The sequence below is a fragment of the Pinus tabuliformis genome, chromosome 7 (assembly GCF_031772625.1).
Source record: "Pinus tabuliformis cultivar Carrire ecotype Pingquan chromosome 7, CPIR1, whole genome shotgun sequence".
NCBI lineage: Eukaryota > Viridiplantae > Streptophyta > Pinopsida > Pinales > Pinaceae > Pinus > Pinus tabuliformis.
The window spans coordinates 607,492,861-607,518,053 of record NC_142293.1 but is presented as its reverse complement, the minus strand read 5'-3'; the positions used below and the strand labels follow the sequence as shown (position 1 = coordinate 607,518,053).

At 36.6% G+C, this 25,193-nt stretch overlaps 1 protein-coding gene across 1 annotated transcript; it reads right to left on the bottom strand.

Annotated features, from left to right (window-relative positions):
- Positions 1 to 4,712: 4,712 nt before the first annotated feature.
- LOC149248900 (uncharacterized) lies at positions 4,713 to 8,836 on the bottom strand. Its single transcript, XM_089451365.1, has 4 exons — positions 8,740 to 8,836; positions 5,303 to 5,415; positions 5,067 to 5,190; positions 4,713 to 4,851 (listed from the first exon to the last, which is right to left on the bottom strand). The coding sequence occupies exons 1-4, from the start codon at positions 8,834 to 8,836 to the stop codon at positions 4,748 to 4,750; spliced, it is 438 nt and encodes a 145-aa protein (XP_089307491.1). The 3' UTR covers positions 4,713 to 4,747.
- Between the last annotated feature and the right edge of the window lie 16,357 nt (positions 8,837 to 25,193).

The window sequence follows — 25,193 nt, the reverse complement described above, 5'->3', positions numbered from 1 at the left end:
AGCCGACGTTGAGTGGGGGCATGTAGGACTGAATTTGGAGGTCAGCTTGGGCAGGTCGACCCACGTTATAACCATGGTGGTTGGTATAAGAAGGATGGACGCATGGTTGGAGAACACAACAAACTCACAAAGCATTCCCAAGTGTAACTTGGAGGTGCGAGTGGGTGGCCATACAAAGAGGCCAAGGTACAGGTGGTGCAAGGTTGAAGTCCCAAGCAAAGGAAGAAGGTGAGCAGAATCGCAGAATGGACGAGCCACAGTTCGGGTGAACCAGGGGAGCTGCGAGTCGGGTAGTCGCAGCGTGCGTTTGCTCGTAGACGGTTGCAGGCAGGTGAACGAGGTGGAGGCGAGTTGGGGGGTGGTTAGATTAGCGAATTGGTAGATGGGTGGACCGAGCGAGTGGGTAGGCAAGCCAGGCAAGTGAGCAAAGTTGACGAGTCAGGTTGAATGGTCGTAGGGTGGGTGGACGAGCTGGGCAAGCGACCCAAGCTCGGGTAGAGCTGCATGCCCGCGAGTTGAATGGTGAACGGATAAGTGCGAATGGTGGCGAGTTGGGCACGGGTGCCAGATGATAAGACCCGTAACCGGGTAGACAAGAGCGTCGAGTGGCATGAGTTCGTGGAACGAAGAATAAGTGGAGCTGCACGGTGGAAGCGGGTAAGTAACAAGATGATTTGCTGAATAGTGGGCAAGGTCGCAGAGCAGGGCAAACCACCCCGAGGCAAGGCTTCACGATAGTTCGAGCAGGCTGAACGATGGTTCAACGTGAATTTTCAGAATTGTAGTTTGTCATTGTTTTGGCTAAAGATATTTTGGGGTTGCCTTAGAGAGGTTGTTTGTATATGAACTTGTAAGAATATACTATTATATATTGTCGACAAGCTCTTATCACGGAGTTGCCCCTCCCTTTGAAAGGACTAAGTGTACTTGTATATTTGCATATATGAATGAAGTTTAAAATGAATGTTTCGATTGTGTATTATAATTGATGAATGCTTAGTAAAGTAAAAATATTCTAAGTATTGGACGTTAGGCATAGTCCACACTTGAAAGTATTGGTGAAAATAAATCGGGTGGTGGTGCTGCACCTCCCTATGAGCAGTTGAAAGGCTACCGCTAGGATAGGGGCGTGAGAGTTGTGCTGCCAAAGTCGTCGCCCATGTAAACGCAGCTTACCACTCGGTTATTGCAGGCGGCGCTGCCAACGCCACCCGTGGGAATGCAGCCACTGAAGTTTACCCCACAACACTAGCTTGAGCAACTAAGTTGACCACCCTACAAGAGTTGTCAACTCAAATATGTTGTTTGTAATTCAAGTGCCTCGCTTTTGTGGGTAATTTTGGCTTTAATTTCTAGTAGGATGATGTAGGAAATTTGATTTCCATTGTGACGAAACTTAGGGCAAAATCTCCTCCAAGGTAACACTTTCTCTTCATATTGTGCCGTTGATATAGTAACACATTTTCCTATCGATGAACACGTTTCCAGTTCCGCTCCCCTTTTTGTTGAGGAGAAATTCGCTCCCTAGGTAGGGAAATTGATCTTATTGACTTCATCGTTCATATGCCCCTCTCTCAAGCGAAATATCCAAGAATATCCGCTTGGAGTGCAAAACATTCACTCTTTTGAAATTCTTACCATCACAATGTTGCAGCCGAGAAAAAGTTTGGGAGACTCCGAAGGGTCGTAGCAACCAGCCGACTACGCCTTGGATGAGCCCCCCAACTGATGTGAGCTTCATGAACTGCCATAAGCGAAGGCAGCGTTGTAATGCTAATAAAACATTATTCAAAATTAGCTCCATAGGATTTTAAAAAAAAATTTAATGGAAGATTATGATTATGTGTCATTGATCATTGGAAAACTGACTTCATGTAAAAAATTAATGACATAACGAGAGATTGAAAAGTTGTTTTATTTAAACATTTAACTACAATTAACTGACCCATTAATTGTCGCGTCTATACAATTAGTACATAAATCATCTAGCAAAGTCGCATGAATCATCCATTGAAATGGCTTTTCTAGTGCAGATTTTGAATATATTCACATAAGAGCCATTGCTGAAAGATTGAGTCGTGATTCAGTGCTGTACGTATGGTCTATTATGGTCCTTGGGCAAATAAGATAGCATTCTTTTACGTATATCTCTTACGAGCGTTTGTTAATAAGCCGTCGTTCAGCATTCTTAGGTATGTTCCATTAAGGTCCTTGGGTAATAAGAATGTTTTAGATCGGTTTCAACAATAGATTTAGATCGGTTTCAACAATAGGAGTTCTGTGCAGGAAGATGTCGAATCAAAATCAAAGTTGCAGCATTCAATATGAGTTATTGGGTAGGTGGATGAAATGTTTCAATCTCTTCTTATAATTGTTTATCAAAGTTAATCAACCACAATTTATATTAAATAGTTATACTAATTTCAGATATGGCTGGTTTATGTGCATCACCGTTTTGCTTAACAAACTCAATCAACCACCATTTACATTAAATAGTTATACTAATTTACATATGGCTGGTTTATGTGCATCACCGTTTAAATTAATTGGTTATTAATTTATATACGGCTAGTTTATGTGCATTTTCTTTTCTCAGAGATGTTGTTGTTTCCGTTTACATCTTATCATCAACAATGCATCATTGGTTAGAATTCAACACACTCTACTTTTCATTTACTCAAGCATTTTCTTTATTTCATATAATATTAGTTATTATTCTTTTCTTTATCTTGCGGATGCTAGATAACATTCATGTACTGAAGGTTTAGCGTTCAATGGAGGGCTTCGCGTTTGGCATTTCAGTTAGAGCAGGAAAGCAAAAGATTTACTCCATCGGCTTAAAAAAACACATCAGAAACTGAACTCTCATTAACGTTATTATTTAAAAAAATGGAGTTTCCTCAATCTTCTCCGATTTGGCAATACATTTATATATATATATATGTGAGATTAAATTCAGGGCTGATTCTAAGATATTGAGATAATTTTTTATAAAAGGCGTTGTGTATATATTCCATGATTCCAATTCATATAAATCAAACAATTATATGATGTACTCTGTATATCTGTTTGGACAATTCTAGCGATACAATTTGTTCTTGAGAAGCAAAGACCATCTTTCACACTATTTCCTAAGCAATTATTCACTTCGTAAGGTTTGTTAAACAAACACAGGAACCGCCCATTCTAATTTATTGGTAAAATTATAAGAAAAGGATTATTACTAGCATTTGCACCAAATGTAGCAAAGGAAACGCAGTAAGGCATAAATTGAGGAGCAATGGCAACATAGGAATAGGAAAATCTAAATAAGATGCAGAAATGTGCATAAATTGAGGAGCAATAGTGACATAGGAATATGCAAATCTAAATAAGATGCAGAAATGTGCATAAATTGAAGAGCAATGGCGACATAGGGATAGGCAAATCTAAAAAAGATGCAGAAATGTAACAATCAACATCTGGGGACATTTGTCCCCACATCGCACCTCCTTTAATAAAAGCTCTGTCACGATGGTGCACATGCAAGCCTATACAACTTGTACCAAATTTCAATTTAGGATTGCGTTGACAACAAAGAGCCACCTAGAAAAATTCTTTGTTTCTGTTTGAGTTAAAACTGTTTTCATGGCGTACACCCAGTTTGGATACCAGCTGTCCAGAAGAGCACGTATCATTGTATTTTCCTTCATTTCCGGTATAACCAGAATCACCATTGGAATTCACATGGAAAAACAATTCAGTCTCTATCAACGCCATTAAATGCAATACACATATTAGATATAGGTGCAGAGTCTCTATCATCTCATGTTGGCAGAAGCAGTAAAAATGATTTCAATTATTGAGAAGTAAATCAGTCATCTAATCCAATCTAGCACAAAATTAACACTCATGGCATCCATCAACATCATGGATTGGTTAAATTTGCAGGTATGGATCCTCCCATATTTTGCTATTTCAGTCATCTAATCCAATCTAGCACAAAATTAACACTCATGGCATCCATCAACATCATGGATTGGTTAAATTTGCAGGTATGGATCCTCCCATATTTTGCTATTTCTTGCTATTTCATGACCCTTCACAGTTTAAAAAATTGATATTTTATGGACGTTGTAATATTAGCAGCCAATCAAATTTGAAATGAATTAATACAATCAAACAGAATATGTAGCCCACATTCTGTCCAAATACGATTTGCAGGTTCTGGATTCATAAACCAAAGAAATTTGCAGGTCCAAAGGAGGCTCTTTGAAAATGCTTCGATTGACTTTGTAAGAATGTTGATATTCATTTGTTATTGTATTAAAAATGGCTGATTCGAGCATGTGAATCCTCACTTTGGGGGTCATCATGTCTCTTACATATGCAAATGGCAACTGATCCCGAGGATCGAAGATTTCTAATACATTGAATAACAGGCAAGAAAATAGCTTTATTGGAAGGGTGTGCTTTCTCAATATCAGTGCAGTATCAGCCACATCTGTAATGCGAACAACAACACACAAAATCAAAAAATCAGTTACAGAGAGAACCAACCTCAAAACAAATCTCAGATGCTATCACACTAAAACTTCACCATAATTGAGCAAAGTTGAGTTCTCATACCACTGCTGTAGGAAGCTTTTCAGAGCTCCAAGGTTGCAAGCCATTGGCACAGTAATTGTCCATTTGATATCTCACAGCTACTTTGCTCCCCCACTTTCTCCATATGACTATAAAAATGGCTTCCTCCATGGTATGAGTATCACAGGGAAACGATAAAGAATACCAAATATAAACAATTACCTGGGAAAAGCAATAAAGGCCTTGTGTGTTGGGGGCACTGAAGGAGAATTGTCAATATGTCAGCTACAAAATATATCCATCCCATGTTATTAATTTATATTTGCACACAACTTAGAAACTAATTAGAAGCATATGTTAACAATAACATAGACAAACTTTAATGTACATTTTGCTGAATTTAACAATAGTATTGGCTTATTAGATTCTGTTTGGAACAACTTAGCAAATGAAACTGAAAATTTTGGGAGTTTTATATGCCATTTATGCTTTTTATTTACCTTTGTTCTGCTTGTGCATTGCAAGTATTAGATCAAACTCTTTAAAGTCTGTAGGTGATATAGAAGTTATCTCTATTCCACGTTTCTTGGCTGCATTCTTCATCTTGGGATCTGCAGGATCGCCCTTCAAATAATTTCAACATATTAATACGTGATACCTATTTATTGCAGTATAATACAAAAAAATTTAAAATACCAATTCAATTAGCCTTGACCCATGATAAGCTGGAACCTACTTCATTGTAGTCAATAGTTGCAGCATAGTCAATTTTGAATGCTGATGTCAATCCCCTTTTCTGCACAGCATCACGAAATACAACCTCTGCAGTGAGACTCTGACAAATGTTGCCTTCCAAGAACAAGAATAAAAAGAGATTATTTTCCTGGAGAGATTAGCAAGTATTTTTTCAACTACTTAAGATATCTAAACTTGCAACGCTTTTATAATCCCCAATTGCAACAATAGGAGCCAATAACAAATCATTATCCTTGACAAATCAGATAATAATTTTTCCACAGCTAATAATGATTATCCTTCTTGACATTGATATGCATCATGGCCCTGAAAAAGCAATCATGAGCATTGAGATATGAACGGTAACTGGTTACTAGAATTTCTGCTTTGTAAAGGAATGAAGTAATGCATATAGAATTTCTGCTTTTAAAGGACTGAAGTAATGCATAACTCTACATGAAATATTTAGTTACCATGAATTGGTAATTATTCTACAAAGTTTTTATGAAGAAGTTTATAGTGGATACTATCTCATGTGATTGTTCTTTTTGTTCCATTTTCTACTGGCAAGTTGAACTCATGATTAAATATTAAAAAATGTGTATCATTATAAACTCAACAACTTATGTAAACATGAAGCAGGCTCACGTATTTAAATAAAACTGAAATGCATCACTCAGCACTAAAAACAGAAAGATGGAAACCAAATCCTTGGCCCTGGATTCCACTAAAATGTTTCAGCTAGATTTAATGACTAAAGACACAAACATTGAGTGCAAAGAGAATAATGAGCCACACTCCTTGGTGACCAGCTCTGTTTTGACATGAAACTGACAACCAGAAACACACAAAAATAATCTAGAAAATACATACTATGGAGAGACCTTATGGAAGCAGTAAATTGACCATTGAACTTAGAAAGTTCAGGCAATTGAAAGTAGCAAACAAAGTGATCATGTCAAGAGTCAGACCCTTGTTTCAATGGCCCTCCGCACACGACAACCTTTGATTTGATTTCTTCCTTAGAAGCAGAAGGCTTATTTGATAAAGGATAAGCCCTAGTCCATTAAGATTGATCATCAAAGCATCTACTTTCAGGGGTTGTATGATGGGGAAAATAGTTGATACAAAGCCAAGGCCTTTCTGAGGTGAGATTTCCCTTCCCCTCTCTTCCACATCCAAGGCTGGGCCTTGATGTAATGCTCCAAGTTACCAGAAATAACTAGAAAAATACTAAATACATCAAATATAGAAAGGCAGTGTGGCTCAAAAGTATAATAATGATGAGACACATCTACATCTCTTTAGAAATAGGAAAATATCTCTTAATAACCAAAATATTGAAAAATCATACACAACTGTGTGAGAATGGCTATAATAATCTCTTGTATATAGTAATTAGGCCCTCCTTATTCATGAGGACCTAGTTCCCCGTTAATGTACCATTTCTTTATCTTGTGTCATCATGGCAAAGTTGTACCCTAACTAACAACCTCAGCTGCCCCGCAGCTTCCACCCAATAAAGAGTTGGCATTTAGCCCCTAGACTCCATGCTAATCTCTCTAGCAATTTTACTTAGATCAGATCTGGTTTTATTGTAAAAAATGCCAGGATTTTGTCAACAGTTGGTCCTTAAACAACAATGAAAATATTTAATAGTATTTCTGTGCTCGGTATAAATATTTAAGGCTGTTAAAAATATATTATCGTAGAGTTATTGTCGGTATGACTATTACTTACCTTGATGGGACTTTGAGAATCTGAAAACGTGTAGAGAACCGCAAACTGAAAGCTCTTGGATGAACCAAAAATATGTCATAGATGGAATGGCAATGGGCATGATAAGCAGCGTGCCTATTGTGGCAATCAAAGCTATTCTACCTATGAGTTCCAAAATAAATCTAAGCATTGTTGTTTGATAAAGCTAACACCACTAATAGTCCTTGGGCAGCTCAATCAGCAGTGGATTTCCTATAAAGTCTTATGTAAAGTTTGTGGTCCAAAATCCTTAATTAACTTTGTGGACAGTGTGTGGGAGCGTGCATAAATTCACCTAAAAGTTATAGTGGTATTAGTCACAATTGACTCCATGTCATGTGAATTCAAACCTGTACTCGGCTTAGTTGCTGATTCCTTTATATATATATATATATATATATATAAAATTCGCTGCTAAAACACTCTGATGATGTATTAAGGATCTAACAATGATAGGACAAGGGATAGCCATGCGGCTCTCTGCGTTGCAGAAGAACTTCAATAGAATTTAGACAATGAGGCACATAAGAATAATGCACAGCCTTTAGTGTCTATGTCTTTTTGTATTTTTGACAGTTGGTTGTCGGTAACTAGCTTAACGAGTTGTAAAGTTGTTCAGTGATATCCACTAATTCTGTAAGCTTCACAATAGCAAGGTAAGGATGATAAAATCCCCTCGCGGGCACCTTAAGCTAGTTTGAAACTCGTCAGAGAGATGGTTGTCCAATTATGTACAAACGATGATAAATATGTAGCCTATCGTAGTAATATCATTTTGTACAAAAGTAGCCAAATGAGCTATCTTAATTTTATTGCGGTTCCACAATGTTGGTTGTTACCCTGCATTAGACTAGTTTAGCCTAATTGGTGGATTACATATATTTCTGTAGTAACCGTGTACTAAATCTCATCGGATGTTCAGGAAAACTGAACATCCTAAGTTTTAATAATCCTTAAATTAGAGGTATATATTGCAGTCATTTTTTTCATGTTTGAGCTGCACAACTTTCAGCTCAAACTTAACTCTTTGATTATCAGGCACCCACCCTGCCTTGAGAGGTCACACCCATAGCATTAATAGCCTAAGGGGATATTGATTCACTAGTGAGGTTGGCGAAGTGTTAATCTGTCCCCCAAGCTTTCTCACTGTTGGCTACCCGATCCATATGGCACCAAGGAATGAGGCTAGGTGAAGATCTCAAAGGATTTTAACAGAATAGTTATCCCTTAGACCTGGCACCTTAGTCGGAGGATGTAGCCCCTCACATCATGTTTCTTCTTGAAACTCTCAAAAGGGTAGAAGAAAATTTCTATGTCCTAACCGGACGTTCGCTGGTATTCAGGCATTACTAAAATTTGCTCTCTGCAATCATTGGGTGCATTGTATGACTGTAAAAATCTCCAGTGCTAGTTTATTATGATTTGTTCTAATAGAAACATAGATGAGAAATTGGGTCTGGGTTTTTAATAATATAGAAGCTACAAAGAACCTAGCTCCTTTAGTTAAATTGAATAGAACTACAAAAATTTAGTTAGCTCAAGTCAGGCATGATACAGAGAATTATGATTGGCTTCAGGCGTTGGATCTTTAGTGTACAATATACTATAAGCTTCTACAATTGGATGGCTGACAATAATGGTAGATGTTATGGAATCATCATTTCGAACAATAACCGATACCAAACTCGCTCGTTGAATCATTGGATGGATGGTACTCACCAAGGCAAACAAAGAGAACTCCAAAAGGCTTGAAGGTTACAGATGAATCAGACGCCATGGACCTCAATGCTTCTCTTCGTCGTCCTCGTGCTCCTCTTCGTCCTCCTGGTCTCCTGCAAGTTCGGATTAAACCTCCAAACTTTTGGCTTGAAATGAGATGATAAGTTGTGCTAAAAATGGGTGAATGTCATACATTTGTTTTATAACTATAAATTCTGCTTCATCATTACAGAACCCACCCTTCAAATATTGGCATTTGCTTGTTGGAATATAGAGACATTCATGGAGTCGCAAGAGAAGAGCCAAAAGCCTCATGTCGCAATCTTCCCTGGGTTTGGGTCGGGCCATCACATCCCACTGCTCGAGCTTGCAAAGCGGCTGACTGTGTACCATGGCTTTTCTGTCACCTTCTTCACTGCCATATGGATGGACGGCTCTCCTCACCACACCCTACCATCTTCGTCAAGGGACATGATCCGCTTCATAGAGCTCCCTGATGTTCAGATCGAAGGGGATCATGCCGAGATGAACATTTTTGTACGCATGCCATTACTATTAGAGAAAGCTAAAATATAAGTGCAAGATGCTCTCACATTCTTTTCGTTTACTGTCTGCGCTTTCATAATCAATTTTTTCGGTACACCCATGTTGGATTTCTCCTCAAATGAACATGGAGAAAACTCAGGTGAACAACATGCCGAATTGAGTGGTAACTGCCTAATTAACGCAAGGTTGAAGCGACTTGGCTGTAGATAATCTCTCTGTTGCAATTCGGAATGGCTATAATTGGCTACAAACTGCCATCGCATTACCTCCACGCTTTTTCTCTGCTTTTGTCAAACACTAATAATTGTAACTCTTGCACTATTAGAGTTTTATAGAGTTTAACAGTTGCAATTGCAAAAGAGGTGAAAAAGGACAACAACTCTGAAATAAGACATACAGAGAAAAAAATGTCTGTTTCTGGAGATACAGGTAAAGAATTCCCGGAGGAAAAATTAACTGTTTCTGGAGATACAGGTAAAGAATTCCCGGAGGATTTGTTGAGTGAAATTTTTTCACACTTACCTTTTCTAAGCATAAAAAGGTTAAGGATTGTTTGTAAACTCTGGAATTATCTGCTCTCCAACCAAAACCAGGTATTCCGTGCCCCTGTTCTTTTAATAAAACGTGAATGCTACAATGGTGGGAGGGCTGCAGAGCTGTGGTGTGCGGAAAGAAATTCAGTTTTGTTCAAACTTTCGATGGAGTTTCAACCATTTCATTTCAAGAACTTTAATCTTTTGCCTGAGATTCCTTCCAGTGATAATATCTTGGGTATGGCTGTTAAATCTGGGGTTTGTTGTGTTTGTGTCAGTGAAATCTTATGCTGTTACCATAATTGCATGGAGCATAATCTCTATATATGTAATCCTGCTATTGGGAATATGAAAAAACTTCCAAGGCCTTCACCTTGGATCTCTCGCCTCAGATTGCTGTCCTCTCTCATCCATCCACAGACGGTTTCCTTTTTCATTGCGGTTGGAATTCAACGATCGAAAGCATCTTACATGGAGTGCCGATGATCGCTTGGCCTCTCTTTGCTGAACAGAGAATGAATGGCTTCCTTCTAGTGAAGGAGATGAAGGTGGGCATTGAAGCGTAGAAGGGCGCAGATGCATTGGTGTAGAGAGAGGAAGTGGAAAGAGTGGCGAGGGAATTAATGGAAGAAGAGGGGGAATGGAAATGAAGAAGGGGATGGCAGAATTGATGGGGAAGGCCCATCATTGAGTGACAACTGTCATTGACGACATTCTAATAATCTGAACTGCTTACAACATTTTTCACCGATGATATCATGGCTGGAGTTTATTCCATCATCTAACAATCGATCTAAGGTCCCATAACGAGACACCGCAGCATGGAGGGGAGTTCCTTTCAGAGGGAACGCCTTACGACGTAATTAGGATATTTTCTGCGAAAATTATGGAAAACTCGGTGCAAACTGATTTTTATTCCATTATTAGAATGTTAAATATCTTGGAATGCGTATGGCAACTCAACTCTTGGCATCCATCTATGCAGTAACTCTCTGTACTCTATTGGAAAAATGTGATTAAAAAAAAAAATCTTCTTGTTCTTCTAATACTAATCAATTACAGTTGATGTAATTAAGCTTTACAAACGTTTCTATGCAGTTTGAGTGGGCCTAATGGTAAACAACATGTGTTTCCTTTTAAGAGGTCACATGTTCAAAAATAGAGGGGTAGAGTATGTATGTCTTCGTAGACTTAGCAGTGGAATCCATACGGAGGAGGGTCCCTTCTTCCACAAACAAGGGATCTCATACACCAATTTGGTGTCTAGGTTGGTTGTGATGTTAAAATTGGATACTAATAATAATTGAACTCAATGGATTCAAAGTAGCTGGCAAAAAAGGATTTGTATTGATACACACTTTTTTTTCTCCCACAAACAAGGGGTCTCATACACCAATTTGGTGTCTAGCTTGGCCATGACATTAGATTATAATAATAATTGAACTCAATGGATTCAAAATAGCTGGCAAAAAAGAATTTGTATTCATACACACTTCTTTTTCTCTCTCTTTCAATTTGGTTCATATTGATTGAAAATTTGAAATTCGAATTCTCATATAATAGTGGATGATTATAAATTTTAATTACAAATTTTCTTTTCAAATATTTTTACAAAGGTTAAATAATATATCAAACAATAATAAAAAACACCAACCCCCAACAAGATTTCAAAATATTTTTATAAAGGTTGAATAATATATCGAACAATAATCAAAGACACCAACCTCGAACAAGATTTTGAATATATTGCAACAATCAAAGCACCACCCCTACCTTGAAAAATTAGCAACAACCAAGGCAACACTCCTATCTTGAAAGAGGAAGACGAGAGGTACAAGTTGCAAGGGATACCACAAACAGAGAGATTGCTGAGTAAAAAATGTATTTATGGTAAAATAAAATTTAAATAAATAATTATTTTACTTATTAAAAAAGTTAAATTTTGTTCAGATGCAGTTTTATTTTTATAGTAATGAAGATTTGACTAGGTTTGAAATGACATGCCCTTTGGCTGCCCATCCTCCACGCATGCACCCATATCATGATGGGACCTTGCCTCCCATGGATCAAGTGTTATTGCTCCTCTCTTTGTTATCATTATGGCTTGTTTAGTTGATGCTGGTGTGTGTTAGCATTGATGTCAACCTTGTACCATGTCTTGCATGTGTTCGATCATGCATATGTTTGATCAGTTGCAGCTAGTTGTGTTGGCATTGAGTTGGTCATGTTAGTTTTGATGTCAACCTTGTGTTGGCCTCCTGATGCATTGGTAGTTTCTTGTGATGATCATCATGATTCTTTGATGTCAACCCCTTGATGATGTAGTCTATTGGGAGTATGGTCTTCATGGAAGAGTTGTCTTGTGTTGGCATGTGCTTCATATAGGTCTTCATGCTTAGGTTCATGGAGATGAATTATTGCAATGATGGTTTTCCCTTATGATGATGATGGAGATGTATCACAGGTTTGTACAAAGATGTTGCAGCTTGTGCAACTATTAGAGGTGAGTTGTTGGCATGGTGGCAACTTGTTTGGAGACCCTAACATGTTGATCAATTAGAAATGGTTGGAGGAATTAAGAAAATGACTTAGAGGATTCATATGAGCATGTTCAAATGGTGCATTCATTATATTGGCTTAGACAATGATTACAAGTAGCAAGATGATGATTCTAGAAGTTTTGGAGTAGCATTGACTTGGTTTTGGGGGTCCAACTTGGTTAACACAGTCTAGCAGAGTATTGGGGGAATTATAACTCATGATTCCTTCTTTACAAAGGCATTAGTCTTGATATGAACACTTTTCTCAAGGGAAGAAGGAGCATTACTTTTTCCAAACTTTGTTTTCCCGCATTCCTCGCACATCTAGAGTTTTTGAGATGATCAAGTAATGGTAGTAGCCCATGGTTGTTTTCCAGACGATGAACAATGGTAATAGCACATGGTAATGGTTGGAAATTTTGAATTGGCTTAATCTATAGCTCAGATATTTGTTTCGAGTATGAATAAATTTATCATCTGAGTAATGGCAATGATGGATAAATTTGCTTAAGTAGAGGAGAAAATACATCATTCTAAGGTTGGATTCTTGAGTGTAGGGCAGGCAGATGTGAGTGGAGATAGAGGAGGTTGAGGTTCTATTTCATTTATGCATATAGATAGAGAGAGTGACCATTCAAGAATATGAAAAATGTTTTAGACATTCTTATGAGAAGAGTCAGTGTGTGGAAAGGGTGCAGATGGAAGAGAAGTGAGCAGATATGATGTTGTTGTAGAGTTGAGTAGATTGCATTAGCATAATTCGATGATAAAGATCATAGGTTATTTTGGCTCCAATATTACATGTTAGATTTTGTGTATACAAAGACATATTGTGAATGGAATTGACCCATGTTGCTTACTAGTGTTAATGGATGCATTATTTTGTTCAATTCATTAGTGTTAGGTCCAAATAATACTAGTGTTTTCCCCATTACTATTGTCATTGTAGCCCTTATTGTTATTGTTGTGTCCCTATTGTCCCCATATTGTTATTATTGTGCCTCATAGAAGCCCACTATTGTTATTATTATGCCCTTATATTATTATTGTTATTTCGACTTTGATTATATTGTGACCCATTAGAATCCTATATATAGAAAGGAGGTTTTGTCATTTGTATCATCCAAGAATTGTTCATTTGTGTGATGTAAAGGAGGTTTCCCCCTCGAAGAGGCTAATTTTGACATTGTTGATCTGTCTTTTCTTCTATTTTGTGAGTTGGTTAATAACATTTGGTATGAGAGCCTTGGATTCTAGGGATTCGCTACTCCAAACAGGCCATCATGGAATTTTCGCTATAACATTTTTTCTGCAATGTTTTAGAAGATGAAATTAAACCCCATTTGAGCCAAACTCTCGATGAAACTCGGGTCCAAATTGCAGATATTTTATCGCTATATTGTCAGATATAGGATCCAAGGAAGTTAGGGTTTTTGTAGACCCCCGAATTATATCTCAAACAGGTGATATGTTTTGTAAAAATTTTGTAAAAATTTACTGAATGAGGATGGCTTGTAGCTTTTTGTGTATTAGTTTCAGGTCCTAAGGTCGAAGCAGTGACATGTGGCACTTCGTAGAAGTTCTGTCTACTGAACTAATCTATAATCAGGTCATTGTGGGAGATTTGACATTACTCTTTCTTGGAGAATCCAATCTTAATCAGACTTGTGGGGTTGTAAAGAGGAATCATAGGTATAACACAAGAAGAAATTCCAGACCTTGGAGTTCTAAAATTACAGAGTTACAATAGATTCAATATCAAGCTCCTACAAAGTGAAAAAATGTGTGTAGTGTTTCTAAAATTTTGGATAAGTTTGGCTTGAAAAATTAGTTTGAAGGAATTGAAAGGGCATAGTGAAGCATAATTATAATTAATTTATCCCTCGAAGAAAGAAAATGGAAACACCTAGTAAGCAATGTGAAAGCTCTAGCATGACTCATGTAGGACAGGAAGAAATGTAGCATGATATGTCAAAATTATGAGACCAAGTGCAACAAAATTCACTCTCACAAAAAGTAACAGATGGTTTAACGAAAGGCATGGAAGCTAAGATGGATGGCATGGAAGCTAAGATGGATGGCATGGAACCTAAGATGAATTACGTGGAAGCTAAGATGAATAATGTGGAAGCTAATATGGATGGTATAGAAGAAAAACTTAAAGGAAACATGGAAGATTTGAACACAGATTTGACAAAGTTTCTACAAAAAATGCTTACTAATGGCAAAAGGGTAGTAAAGGAAACTCATGATGAGAACAAAAAAAATGTTAACCATGATTTCATAAGCTCTAACATTGGATTGAAGACCCACCATGTTCCAAAGATATATATGAGGAAGTTTGATGGCAAGGATCCCATAACATGGATACTACAGATGGAACAATATTTCAATCTCCATAATGTGCAAAACACACAAAAGGTACGCATTGGAACTTAATATTTGGAACCAAAACAGTTTGTATGGTATCGATGGCTTTGATGTCGTAAACAAATTTTCACTTGGGCAATTTTTTTTGAAGAAATGATAGCACATTATGAGGATACAAAAAGCAACACTTTTTTTAGTCAATTGATAAATCTCAAGCAAAAGGGTTCAATGATGGAGCACATTGAGGACTTCCAAAAATTGAATATAAGGGTAAAATATATTCCAGAGGAGCATAGGATTGATCTGTTCATAGGGACTTTAAAGGATAACACCCAACATGAGGTTCGCCTTTGGGAACCTGATTCATTGGAGAAGGAATTCAGGTTGGCAAGAAAAATGGAAAGAAAAATTATGGCAACAAGGAAGGCTACCAATCACAACTATAAAGATGGAAGTGTTGTTGCCCCTAGCCTTCCACAACCTACAAGGTTGAAACCACAAAAGTTGGAAGAAGAAAGAGTGAAATGGATTTGTTAGAGTTGTGATAGAAAATACAGTAAAGGTCATAAGTGTGCTGAGAATAAATTATTTTACATAGACTGTGAAGAGGAGAAAGAGAAGAAACAAGAAATGTCAAAAGAAGAGGATATACACCAGGAAAATACCCTAGAAAAAGGAGAAATGAATCCAACCATATCTTGTAATGCATTGGACAAAATTACCACTCCTCAAACTATAAATATAGAAGGACATATCAAGATGAAAAAGGTAATAGTGTTGATTGATTCGGCCAATACCCATAATTTTATTCATTGTAAGATAGCCAAGGAATTGAACTTCTTCCTATATCTAGCACCAGAGTGTCAAGTGATGGTTCCAAGTGAGGAACCAAAAATTTCTCTAGAAACTGCCATAATATCAAGCTATCCATGGAAGAATATGTATTGAATAACCCAATTATTTCCATTCCAATGGGAGGTGCTGATGTTGTACTAGGAGTCCAATGGCTACAATCCTTGGGTACAATAGCTTTTAATTTTGATGAACTTTTCATGAAATTTTGTTTGGAAGGAAATGAAATTGAATTAAGGGGCATCACAGGGAAACTAGGAAAGATAATCATCTCTAATGGAATGAAAAACCTTCTACGTAAAGATCAACAAGGCATAATTGTGCAATTACGTTCGCTAGAGGTTCCCACATCGAAATCATCTATATCTCTAGATCTCCAAAAGGTCCTGGACAATCATTCCAAGTATTTGAGACTCCCAAAGGCCTCCCACCTATTTGTGATCATGATCATGCTATTTATTTGGTTACAGGAAGTGTTCCTCCAAAAATCAGGTCTTACAGATATCCCTATGCCCAAAAGAGTGAAATTCAATGTATGGTTGCAGAAATGTTGGAGGCTGGAATAATTCAACATGGTCAAAGTTCTTTCTCTGCTACAGTAGCATTGGTGCATAAGAAGGATGTATCATGGAGCATATCTCCGGATTATAGGGAGCTCAACAAGCTACCTATTAAAGATGAATTTCCCATTCCTATCATTGATGAATTATTGAATGAATTGCATGGATCAATTTACTTCACCAATTTGGATCTTTGTTCAAGATATCATCAAATCAGAATGAGGACTGAAGACATTTTGAAAACAACATTTAGAACTCATGAGGGTCATTATGAATTTTTGGTCATGCCTTTTGACCTTACAAATGCACCTTCTACATTTGAAGGTTTAATGAATTCCATTTTCAAACCCTTCCTTAGAAAATTTGTGTTAGTATCTTTTGATGATATACTAATCTACAACAAGTCTTGGAAGGATCATGTTCAACTTGTTCACAGGTGCTCAAACTATTGCAGGAAAAAAAATTATATGCAAAAAGCTCCAAATGTTTCTTTTGAGTACAAGAGGTGGAATATCTCGGTCATATTGTATCTCATGAAGGTGTTAAGGTAGACCCTAGCAAAATTCAAGCCATTAAGGAATGGAAAATCCCCACATCCATAAATCATCTATGAGGATTTCTTGGGTTGACAGGGTATTATCGGAAAATTGAAGAAAGATGCATTTTCATGGACTTTAGAAGCAACGAAGGCCTTTCAACATCTTAAAGAGGAAATGGGCCAAGCACCAGTCTTAGCTACATCAGACTTCACTAAAACCTTTATTGTGGAATGTGATGCCTCAAGAAACGGAATTGGTGTTGTTTTAATGCAAGAAGAAAGACCCATTGCTTTTAAAAGTCATCCAATCAAAGGAAAGTATTTACACAAAGTTATTTATGAGAAGCAAATGTTGAAAATACTACATGCACTTAAGAAAGGGCGACCCTACATAATGGGAAGACACTTCAAGGTAAAAGCGGATCATGATAGCCTTAAATACTTTTTAGAACAAATATTATCTTCATAGGAGTAGAAAAATTGGGTCACAAAGATGTTGGGTGATGACTTTGAAATCATCTACAAAAAAGGGGAGAAAAATGTTGTGGTAGATGCACTCTCAAGAAAGGATGAGGAAGTGGAAGCATTTCTTTGCACCATTTCTATTATCCAACCACATAGGATAAACAAATCAAGGGATGAATGGAAGAACGACGAAGAAGTGTGGGCACTCATTCAAAAGGTACAATAAGATCCTAGTACATCTGATACATTTAGCTAGAAAAATGATTCGTTATGGTACAAAGATCACTTATACCTATGTAATAATTGCCAACTCAAAAAAAAAGATTCTTATGGAATTGCACACCTCTCCATTAGGAGGGCACTCATGATTTTTAAAAACTTACCACAAGGTTAAGAAGGAATTTTTTTGGGATGGCCTTAAACCGGATATTCAAAAGTTTGTGGCAGAATGTTTTGTTTTCCAACAAAATAAAGTTGAAACGATTAAGACCCCAAGTCTATTACAACCTTTATCCATTTCAAGTCAACGTTGGGAGGAGGTATCAATGGATTTTATCATAGATTTACCCAAGTCCAAAGGAAAGAGTGTCATCTTGGTGGTAGTTGATAGACTTACCAAGTATGCACACTTTTGTGCATTATCTCATCCATTTAAATCTAGTACAGTTTCTACTACATTTATGGAAACAATTCAAAAGCTATATGGAAACCCAAAGATTATTGTAAGCGACAGAGATCCCATTTTTAGTGGAAATTTTTGGACATAATTGTTTTCTTGTCTTGGTACTCAGTTATCTCATAGCTCATCTTATCATCCTCAATCTGATGGGAAAATTGAGATAGTAAACAAATGTCTGGCAGGATATCTTCGTTGGTTTGTATCTAATAAACATAAATAATGGGTCAAATGGTTGCCTCTGGATGAATGGTGGTATAACACTTCCTTCCATACTGCAGTAAAAATAACCCCATTTATGGCACTTTATAATTATCATCCACCGTCCATCACATCATATTTAAGAGAAAATTCTAAAGTTCCAAGAAGTGGAAGATCGCATTGAGTATCAACAACAGTCTCCAAATCTTAAAGGATAACCTCACATTAGCGCAGGATAGAACAAAACAATAGGCATATCAACATTGCAACAAAAGAAGTTTTGATGTAGGTGACTGGCTATTGCTACGGCTATAACCATATAAATAAATGTCCCTCAAGCAAGCTAACAAGGACGATAAATTATCAGCAAAGTATTATGGTATGTACAAGGTGTTGCAAATGATTGGTAGTATGGCATACAAATTGGAGCCTCCTGCAACTTCCCGAGTGCACCAAGTTTTCCATGTTTCATGATTAAAGAAGGTTATAGGGAACAAGCTCCTAGTTCAAACAATATTGGAAGAACTTGTCGAGGAAGGAAAAATCATATTGGAACTTGAACTAGTCACAAAAACAAGAACTCTACAGCTATGAAATCGATCAATTTCAAAGTATCTCATCAAGTGGAAGAACTGACCCATTCAAGATTCCACATGGGAGGATGAGAATTTTATACAGAAGCATCTAGAACTACTCAAGCATTGAGGACAAAACGTTTCTAAAGGAGAGGGGCATGTTAGGTCACTATAATACTAGTTATTCCCTCGTTAATATTGTCATTGTAGCCCTTATATTTATTGTTGTGCCCCTATTGTCCCCATATTGTTATTATTGTGCCCCATAGAAGCGCACTGTTGTTATTATTGTGCCCTTATATTATTAGTGTTATGTCAGCTTTGATTATATTGTGACCCGTTAGACTCCTATATATAGAAATGAGGTTTTTCAATTTGTATCATCCAATAATTGTTCAGTTGTGTAATGTCAAGGAGGTTTCCCCCTCGAAGAGGCTAATTTTGAAGTCGTTGATCTATATTTTTTTCTATTTTGTGAGTTGGTTACATAACAATTAGTAGTTGTTTGGCCATATTTTTCTAACAACTAGAAAATGATGACAATTTATCATAGAAGAAAATATTCATCCATGGGAATACTTTTGCTGAATCCCAAGATTTTTCTTTAATGTGAGGATTTTGTCCAATCCCCAGCCTTAGAATGGAGTCGCTCATCCATTTGATCTCTAATTTGATCCTTGTGAAATAAAGAGTTTACGGCGGGGAAAGGGATTTTCCAAACTGATGAGGCTATTCCACAACACTTCTTTCCAACGACATATAGAGGGACAAAAGATGACGGAAAATAGATCATTTCACAACTCAGTTCAGTGGGTTATGTAAAGTTTTTAATTTCAAAACAAGTACCACCACACTCCCCAACCAATTTCCAAATAAATAACATGCAAGACAGAAGGCATACAAGAAATCTTCATCCATAGAAATCAACATGCTAGGGAATGTATTTATACATATAATTCTGTTGTGAATAGGGAAATTTGCTAATAGTGATAAAATCGAGAAACTATTGTCTATATGGATATCACCCATTAAATTAGTCCCTCAATGAATTCCCGTTATCATAATAAATAAATAACATAATCAAAACCCAATCAAATGAAATTGAATAAATGAAATCAATCACAATATCACCTCACAATAATTTTTATGAACCAATATCAATAGTTATGAATAGAGATTAGTTATGATCATGCTTCGTAATAGTTATTTCGTAAGTTATTCGACCACCTTAAATATCAACGCTATGTCGAGGTTCCTCCACATAGTGAAAGATCTAAAAAGTATTAATTGGAAATTAATTGAGTCACATTCGCACCCCCCCCCCCCGCTCTATGTAAAAGACCTGTAACCATGTCAATATTGGCATCATTGAGCATAATAGTAGCATAACAATGCCACTTTCATTGTTATTATCACAACACTCACCTAGGCAAATACCCACTCAGAAAATTTGTATTTTTTCTATTTTAAAATTACTTGTGAGGGATTGACAAATACCAAAAATAAAACATCCTCTATTAGGGAATTATGCCCCATAAGAGCTAGCTCAGCCAATCAAAAATTAGAAATAACTTTTGCAGAAAAATTAGAAAATTATTTTTGAATTTATGGGAAAATGGAATATTAAGCATTTTCTTGAGATTGGAAAATATTATGAAAAATATTGGAAAGTAAACACACTTTGAGCGAGGCAAATTATATTGTCTCGTTAAAATACTATGAGTGCAGTAGTTATATTTTTAGATAATTGTACAAAATGATCTAAGATACATTTTAATGGGGAGTTTACGAGAAATGTGATATGACACTCTCGTCGATGAAAGTTTAAGATGTTTCCCTCTACTTTCATGCATACCATGAACCCGCACAACCCAGATTCTATCTTGATAACCACCAGTCATAGGCCCATCGTTGGCCCACATGGACTTGCTTACACAAAGCAAAGGCTGTGTTGTAAAAAGTCATCACATATGTGCAGAGAAGTTGATTTCTACTCTAGCAGCTATGTCGTTGGAGGTATAACACAAGAAATGGAAAACATAAACTAAATGGTGACAAACTACCTCTTGTGCAGAACATTTTGTGTCTAGAAATTTGTACACAAGAAAAGCTTCGCACACTGCTGACTCTATGAACTTAACTATTAAAATTGGCATTTTCGTGCGTTTTATCACTATTTGAACAGTGCATTAGTACTTGGCATCGATTTAATCTTTGGTTACTTTTTATAAATAAATATCCTTACTTTCCCTTCCTATCATCAGGCTAGACACTTAACATCTCTATGTTACTTATTTGGTGTGGCGGCCATTCTGAACTACCAGGGACTCCATTTACCCTCAAATATGAGTGGGATTGGTGGTTCTTGATTACTGAAACATAGGTTAGCAATCCAAATTATACCATGTCAATATTGAGTAAAATAAATCTTCAACGAAATCTTAACAAAGTGAGGGAAAATTTATCAAAATATAAAATATAATGTTGACCAAAGAATCAAAGAATGAAATCTAAGAGCTAGGAAGTAATGGGAATTTAAGTATATGTATGTTTAACTAATATGTATTGGTTAGTGTCTGTCATGCATAGCCACAAAATGAAGAAGGTTGATAAGATTATTTCTAGTCTAAGTGCGGAAGAGTGTAAAATCCTGATAGAAAAATTGTAGAAGGATGAATGAGGTGAATGAAAAAATATTATTCAATATGATTTTTTTTAATTTGCATTAATAATATAATTAATAATATTAGAAAACATGTTTCAAATAATTTATTAATTCATATATGTTTAATTTTGTAAAGGGAGCAACAATGAAGGAAAAAATCAATGTCGTTCTAAGAAAAGAAAATTTATAGAACATGTAAATGACAATGAATTGGTCCTTAGCTCATGTGGAATGGTGTTGTGGGCTAATGAAGGAGGGGATATTTTGCACAAAACTATGAGGGATCTAGTAGAATGAATTTATACACATAATTTCCACTTACAATACGAAATTCAATCCAATAACTCTAAGAACCAAATTATATCTCAACTACATTAAGTGTTTCCTAACAAAAGGTTAATGACACATGTTAGACTTGCAATAGAAAAAACATACAACAACAAAAGGGAATCATTGAAAAGATAATATTCCTAATTAAAATGATTTTCTAGAATTATATGAATATATTGCTACAAACCATTAATTTATTAATAACAATTTTGTTATATTTAGATTGTTGAACAAATGGCATTGTCTGAATGGCCAGTGGCCTAATGAAGATATCTGCAAGTGTGTTGGCATTGATGTCAATAGTCATGCTAGGAAGATGTGTTGGGAAGTTGGCATTGCCTAACTATTGGTAGAAGTGTTGGCATTGATTTCAACCAAAATAGCATGGATACTTGTCGCAACAGATGTTTGCAGTCATGGCCCAGGAGGAATCCAATGGTTGCTGCAATGCTCTGTAGAGAATCATCACACTAGCAGGCTTATTGGAAAATCCATAAAATGATGACTACTGTGTTGGTCACGATGGAATCCCATGGTAGTTTCAGGCTTCATGTAGAGAATCATCATAGTAGTAGGCTTACTAGAGAAGCCATAAAATGATTACTATGGTGGTTGGGAGTTCAGGATTCTAGGCACAAGAAAGAGAGTCAAGGAGAAAGGAGCGGTTGAGATATTTTAGCCATTGTAAATGTAGCAAGTGATCTCAAAGCCTACATTGGACCATCTCCATTGGTCTACTGCAGTTAGAGTCATGAAGTCCTAAGAAGGCCATATCAGAGGATCAGAGCAGGCTATATCATAGGTCTTAGCACATCGAGACCCGCTATCATAACTTCGGAGCAGGCTGTATCAGAGATTGGAATATCGAAACCTCGAAGGTCAGATCATATTGGGATATCAGAACCTGAAGGTCATTGTAACATCAAAGGTAAGTGCATATTGGATATGAGGACCTTGGAGATTGGAATATTGAAGAATTGGAGTATATGATATCAAAGGTTGGGATATCAGGATATTGGAAGTTGGAGGTTATCAGAATATAAGAAAGTTGAGGCTATCAGAACCTTGGAACATCTTAACACTTGAAGTTTGATACATGGAGCTACAAATATTGATAAAGTCATCGAGGGATGTGTAGTGGGATTAACAAAGGACTTAGTTTCAAAACCAAATTGTGTCGGAACCCGCTTCTCTCTCCTCTGGTAGGACACATGGCGACATGAGATTTTCTCTGAGAACCTGCAGTGGAAACTAACATCGGCATGATGTGGCGGTAAGGTGAACACGTGGCAACCTCCTTTGGCATTTTTTGTGGCCAAATGGGGCAAATTAGAGTGACACGTTTCACCACTTAGAAGGTGCCATGTGGAGAAGTGACAAGAGCATGAATTCATCTCTAATATCGCTATATCCAATGTTGAGGACCTCGTAAATTGTGTGTATATGTCACTCAAGAAAGCTATGATAAAAGGGGTCTCTGATATTTACAATCATATAGTCATGTGGAGATCCAAATAACCAAGGGCACAAAGTAGTTAATAAAGGAGGATTATGTAATAGCCCCGAAATAAAAACATGTAATTTATTAGATTACTCATGCGATTTATATTCAACACACAATTTATCAACTAATTAAAATCAAATTTGAAGAATATGAGTAGAGACACTTACTTGTGGCGTTGATGTTTCTCACTTGTGATTTCGAGTTGAACACTAGTTGAATTCTACTAACTGCAACAAAGTTTTGGGGACGACTCTCCACCCAACCGTAGGCTCAATTGCACAAAATCTTGCTACAACTGGCCACCCCAAAGCCTTCAATCAATGTACTACTGCCAGGGAATCCTTTGGCTCACAAAACTATTCTCCCAAGAGAATGGATGATGGAATCATGGAATGATGGAATGCCTCTCATCTTCCTCACCATCTATTAAATAGAGCAAACCTTGGAAGGGGAACCACATGCACACACTCCATGTGTCAACATGCAACTTTATTGCTTTCTTGTTTTATTCTTTTGTTTTTACTTTTTGATAGCTTTACTGATTTTTACTGCTTTCTTGTTTTATTTCTATTTATATTTATTTAGAGCTTTAGTATTGTTATTTATTATTTTATTATTACTTATTATTTATTTACTATTACTATTTTTTATTTATTGTTTATTATTTATTTTCTTGTATTTTAATATTATATTATATTATTTATTATTAAGGGACATTACATACTCCCCCACTTTAAGAAAGTTTGTCCTGAAGTTAAGTTGAATTATTTAACATTTTATTTTGTTATTTGTTACTTCATGTTGCCAACACCCTCTGCTGAACTAGTATAACTAGCAAGCATCGAAAGTTTCACAACACCCAGGAAATCCCAAGGAATTTCTGTCCCTTTTCCCACTTTCGGAACCAGGCATAAGCCTCCCCTGTCTATATCCTAGTCCAAGGCTGGCCCCAAGGCTCGCGCCCGACTTAGACCTCATCTGCCCCAAGGCAGGCATCCGGTACGGTACTCAATGACTCCGGGCATCTTGCAAGGTTGGACCACTCCCTGCACAACTCACTAAGACGCACAACCCCAGGCATCGAAGTCCTTACATCCCCACTAGACTTCGGCATCCCAATCCAATAACAGGCACCTAGCCTAGAACATCAGGAACTTTGCCTTCTCAAGATGGTCCCATAGCCCTTCAAGAGCTATCCATTAAGTGCTATACAAGACAAAGGAACCACTAGCATATGTAGTGTTTATTGAGTTTGTCCCCAGCCCATATGGTGTTACTTATTCTCCCTCGTGTGTATGGGCTCGCACGAGATCATCAAATAAACTGACCCTCTTGGCCCAGTTGTGGAGTCTTGTGAATCACCACACCTCAACATGCAACCAATGCATTAGCTTTACCATCATAGTATCATAGAAAATAATCCACATGCCAGGTCTTGCATGTCATCATGAGAACATTCATCATTTTTAATCGCAACATTATGAATAATAACGAATTGCATGCTCATGCATGTCATAAATTTGTACGCAACTATGACATGCTTCACCTCATGAAATACCATCATAAGTTATAACATCAACATATTTTCATCAAAGACATATCATGACTTCACATAATAAATGAACCACATGTCAATAAACCTCATATTATAGCATCATAATTCCTATGCCACATTATGCATATCATATCCCTCATGAGTATTCAACATTACATACCTATCATCACATAGTAAATGAATATGTCAATATACCTCGACATAACATCATAATGCCTATGCATATCACATTCATCGTGAGCATTCAACATCATTATCATACCAAATAAATAAATAAGCACCACCTATACGTCATTAACCTCTCATGAGAACTATATCCATTTACCATGATATCATGAAACATCATTAATATGAGAATCATCAAATACTTTATCAAATATAGAACAACAATACACTATAAGCATTCTTATCATGAATTAATTTCATTTACATATATGAACAATGAATGCTAACTATGAATTAACATTAGTTAACATCCCTCTAGGATTTATGTTATCTTATGAGT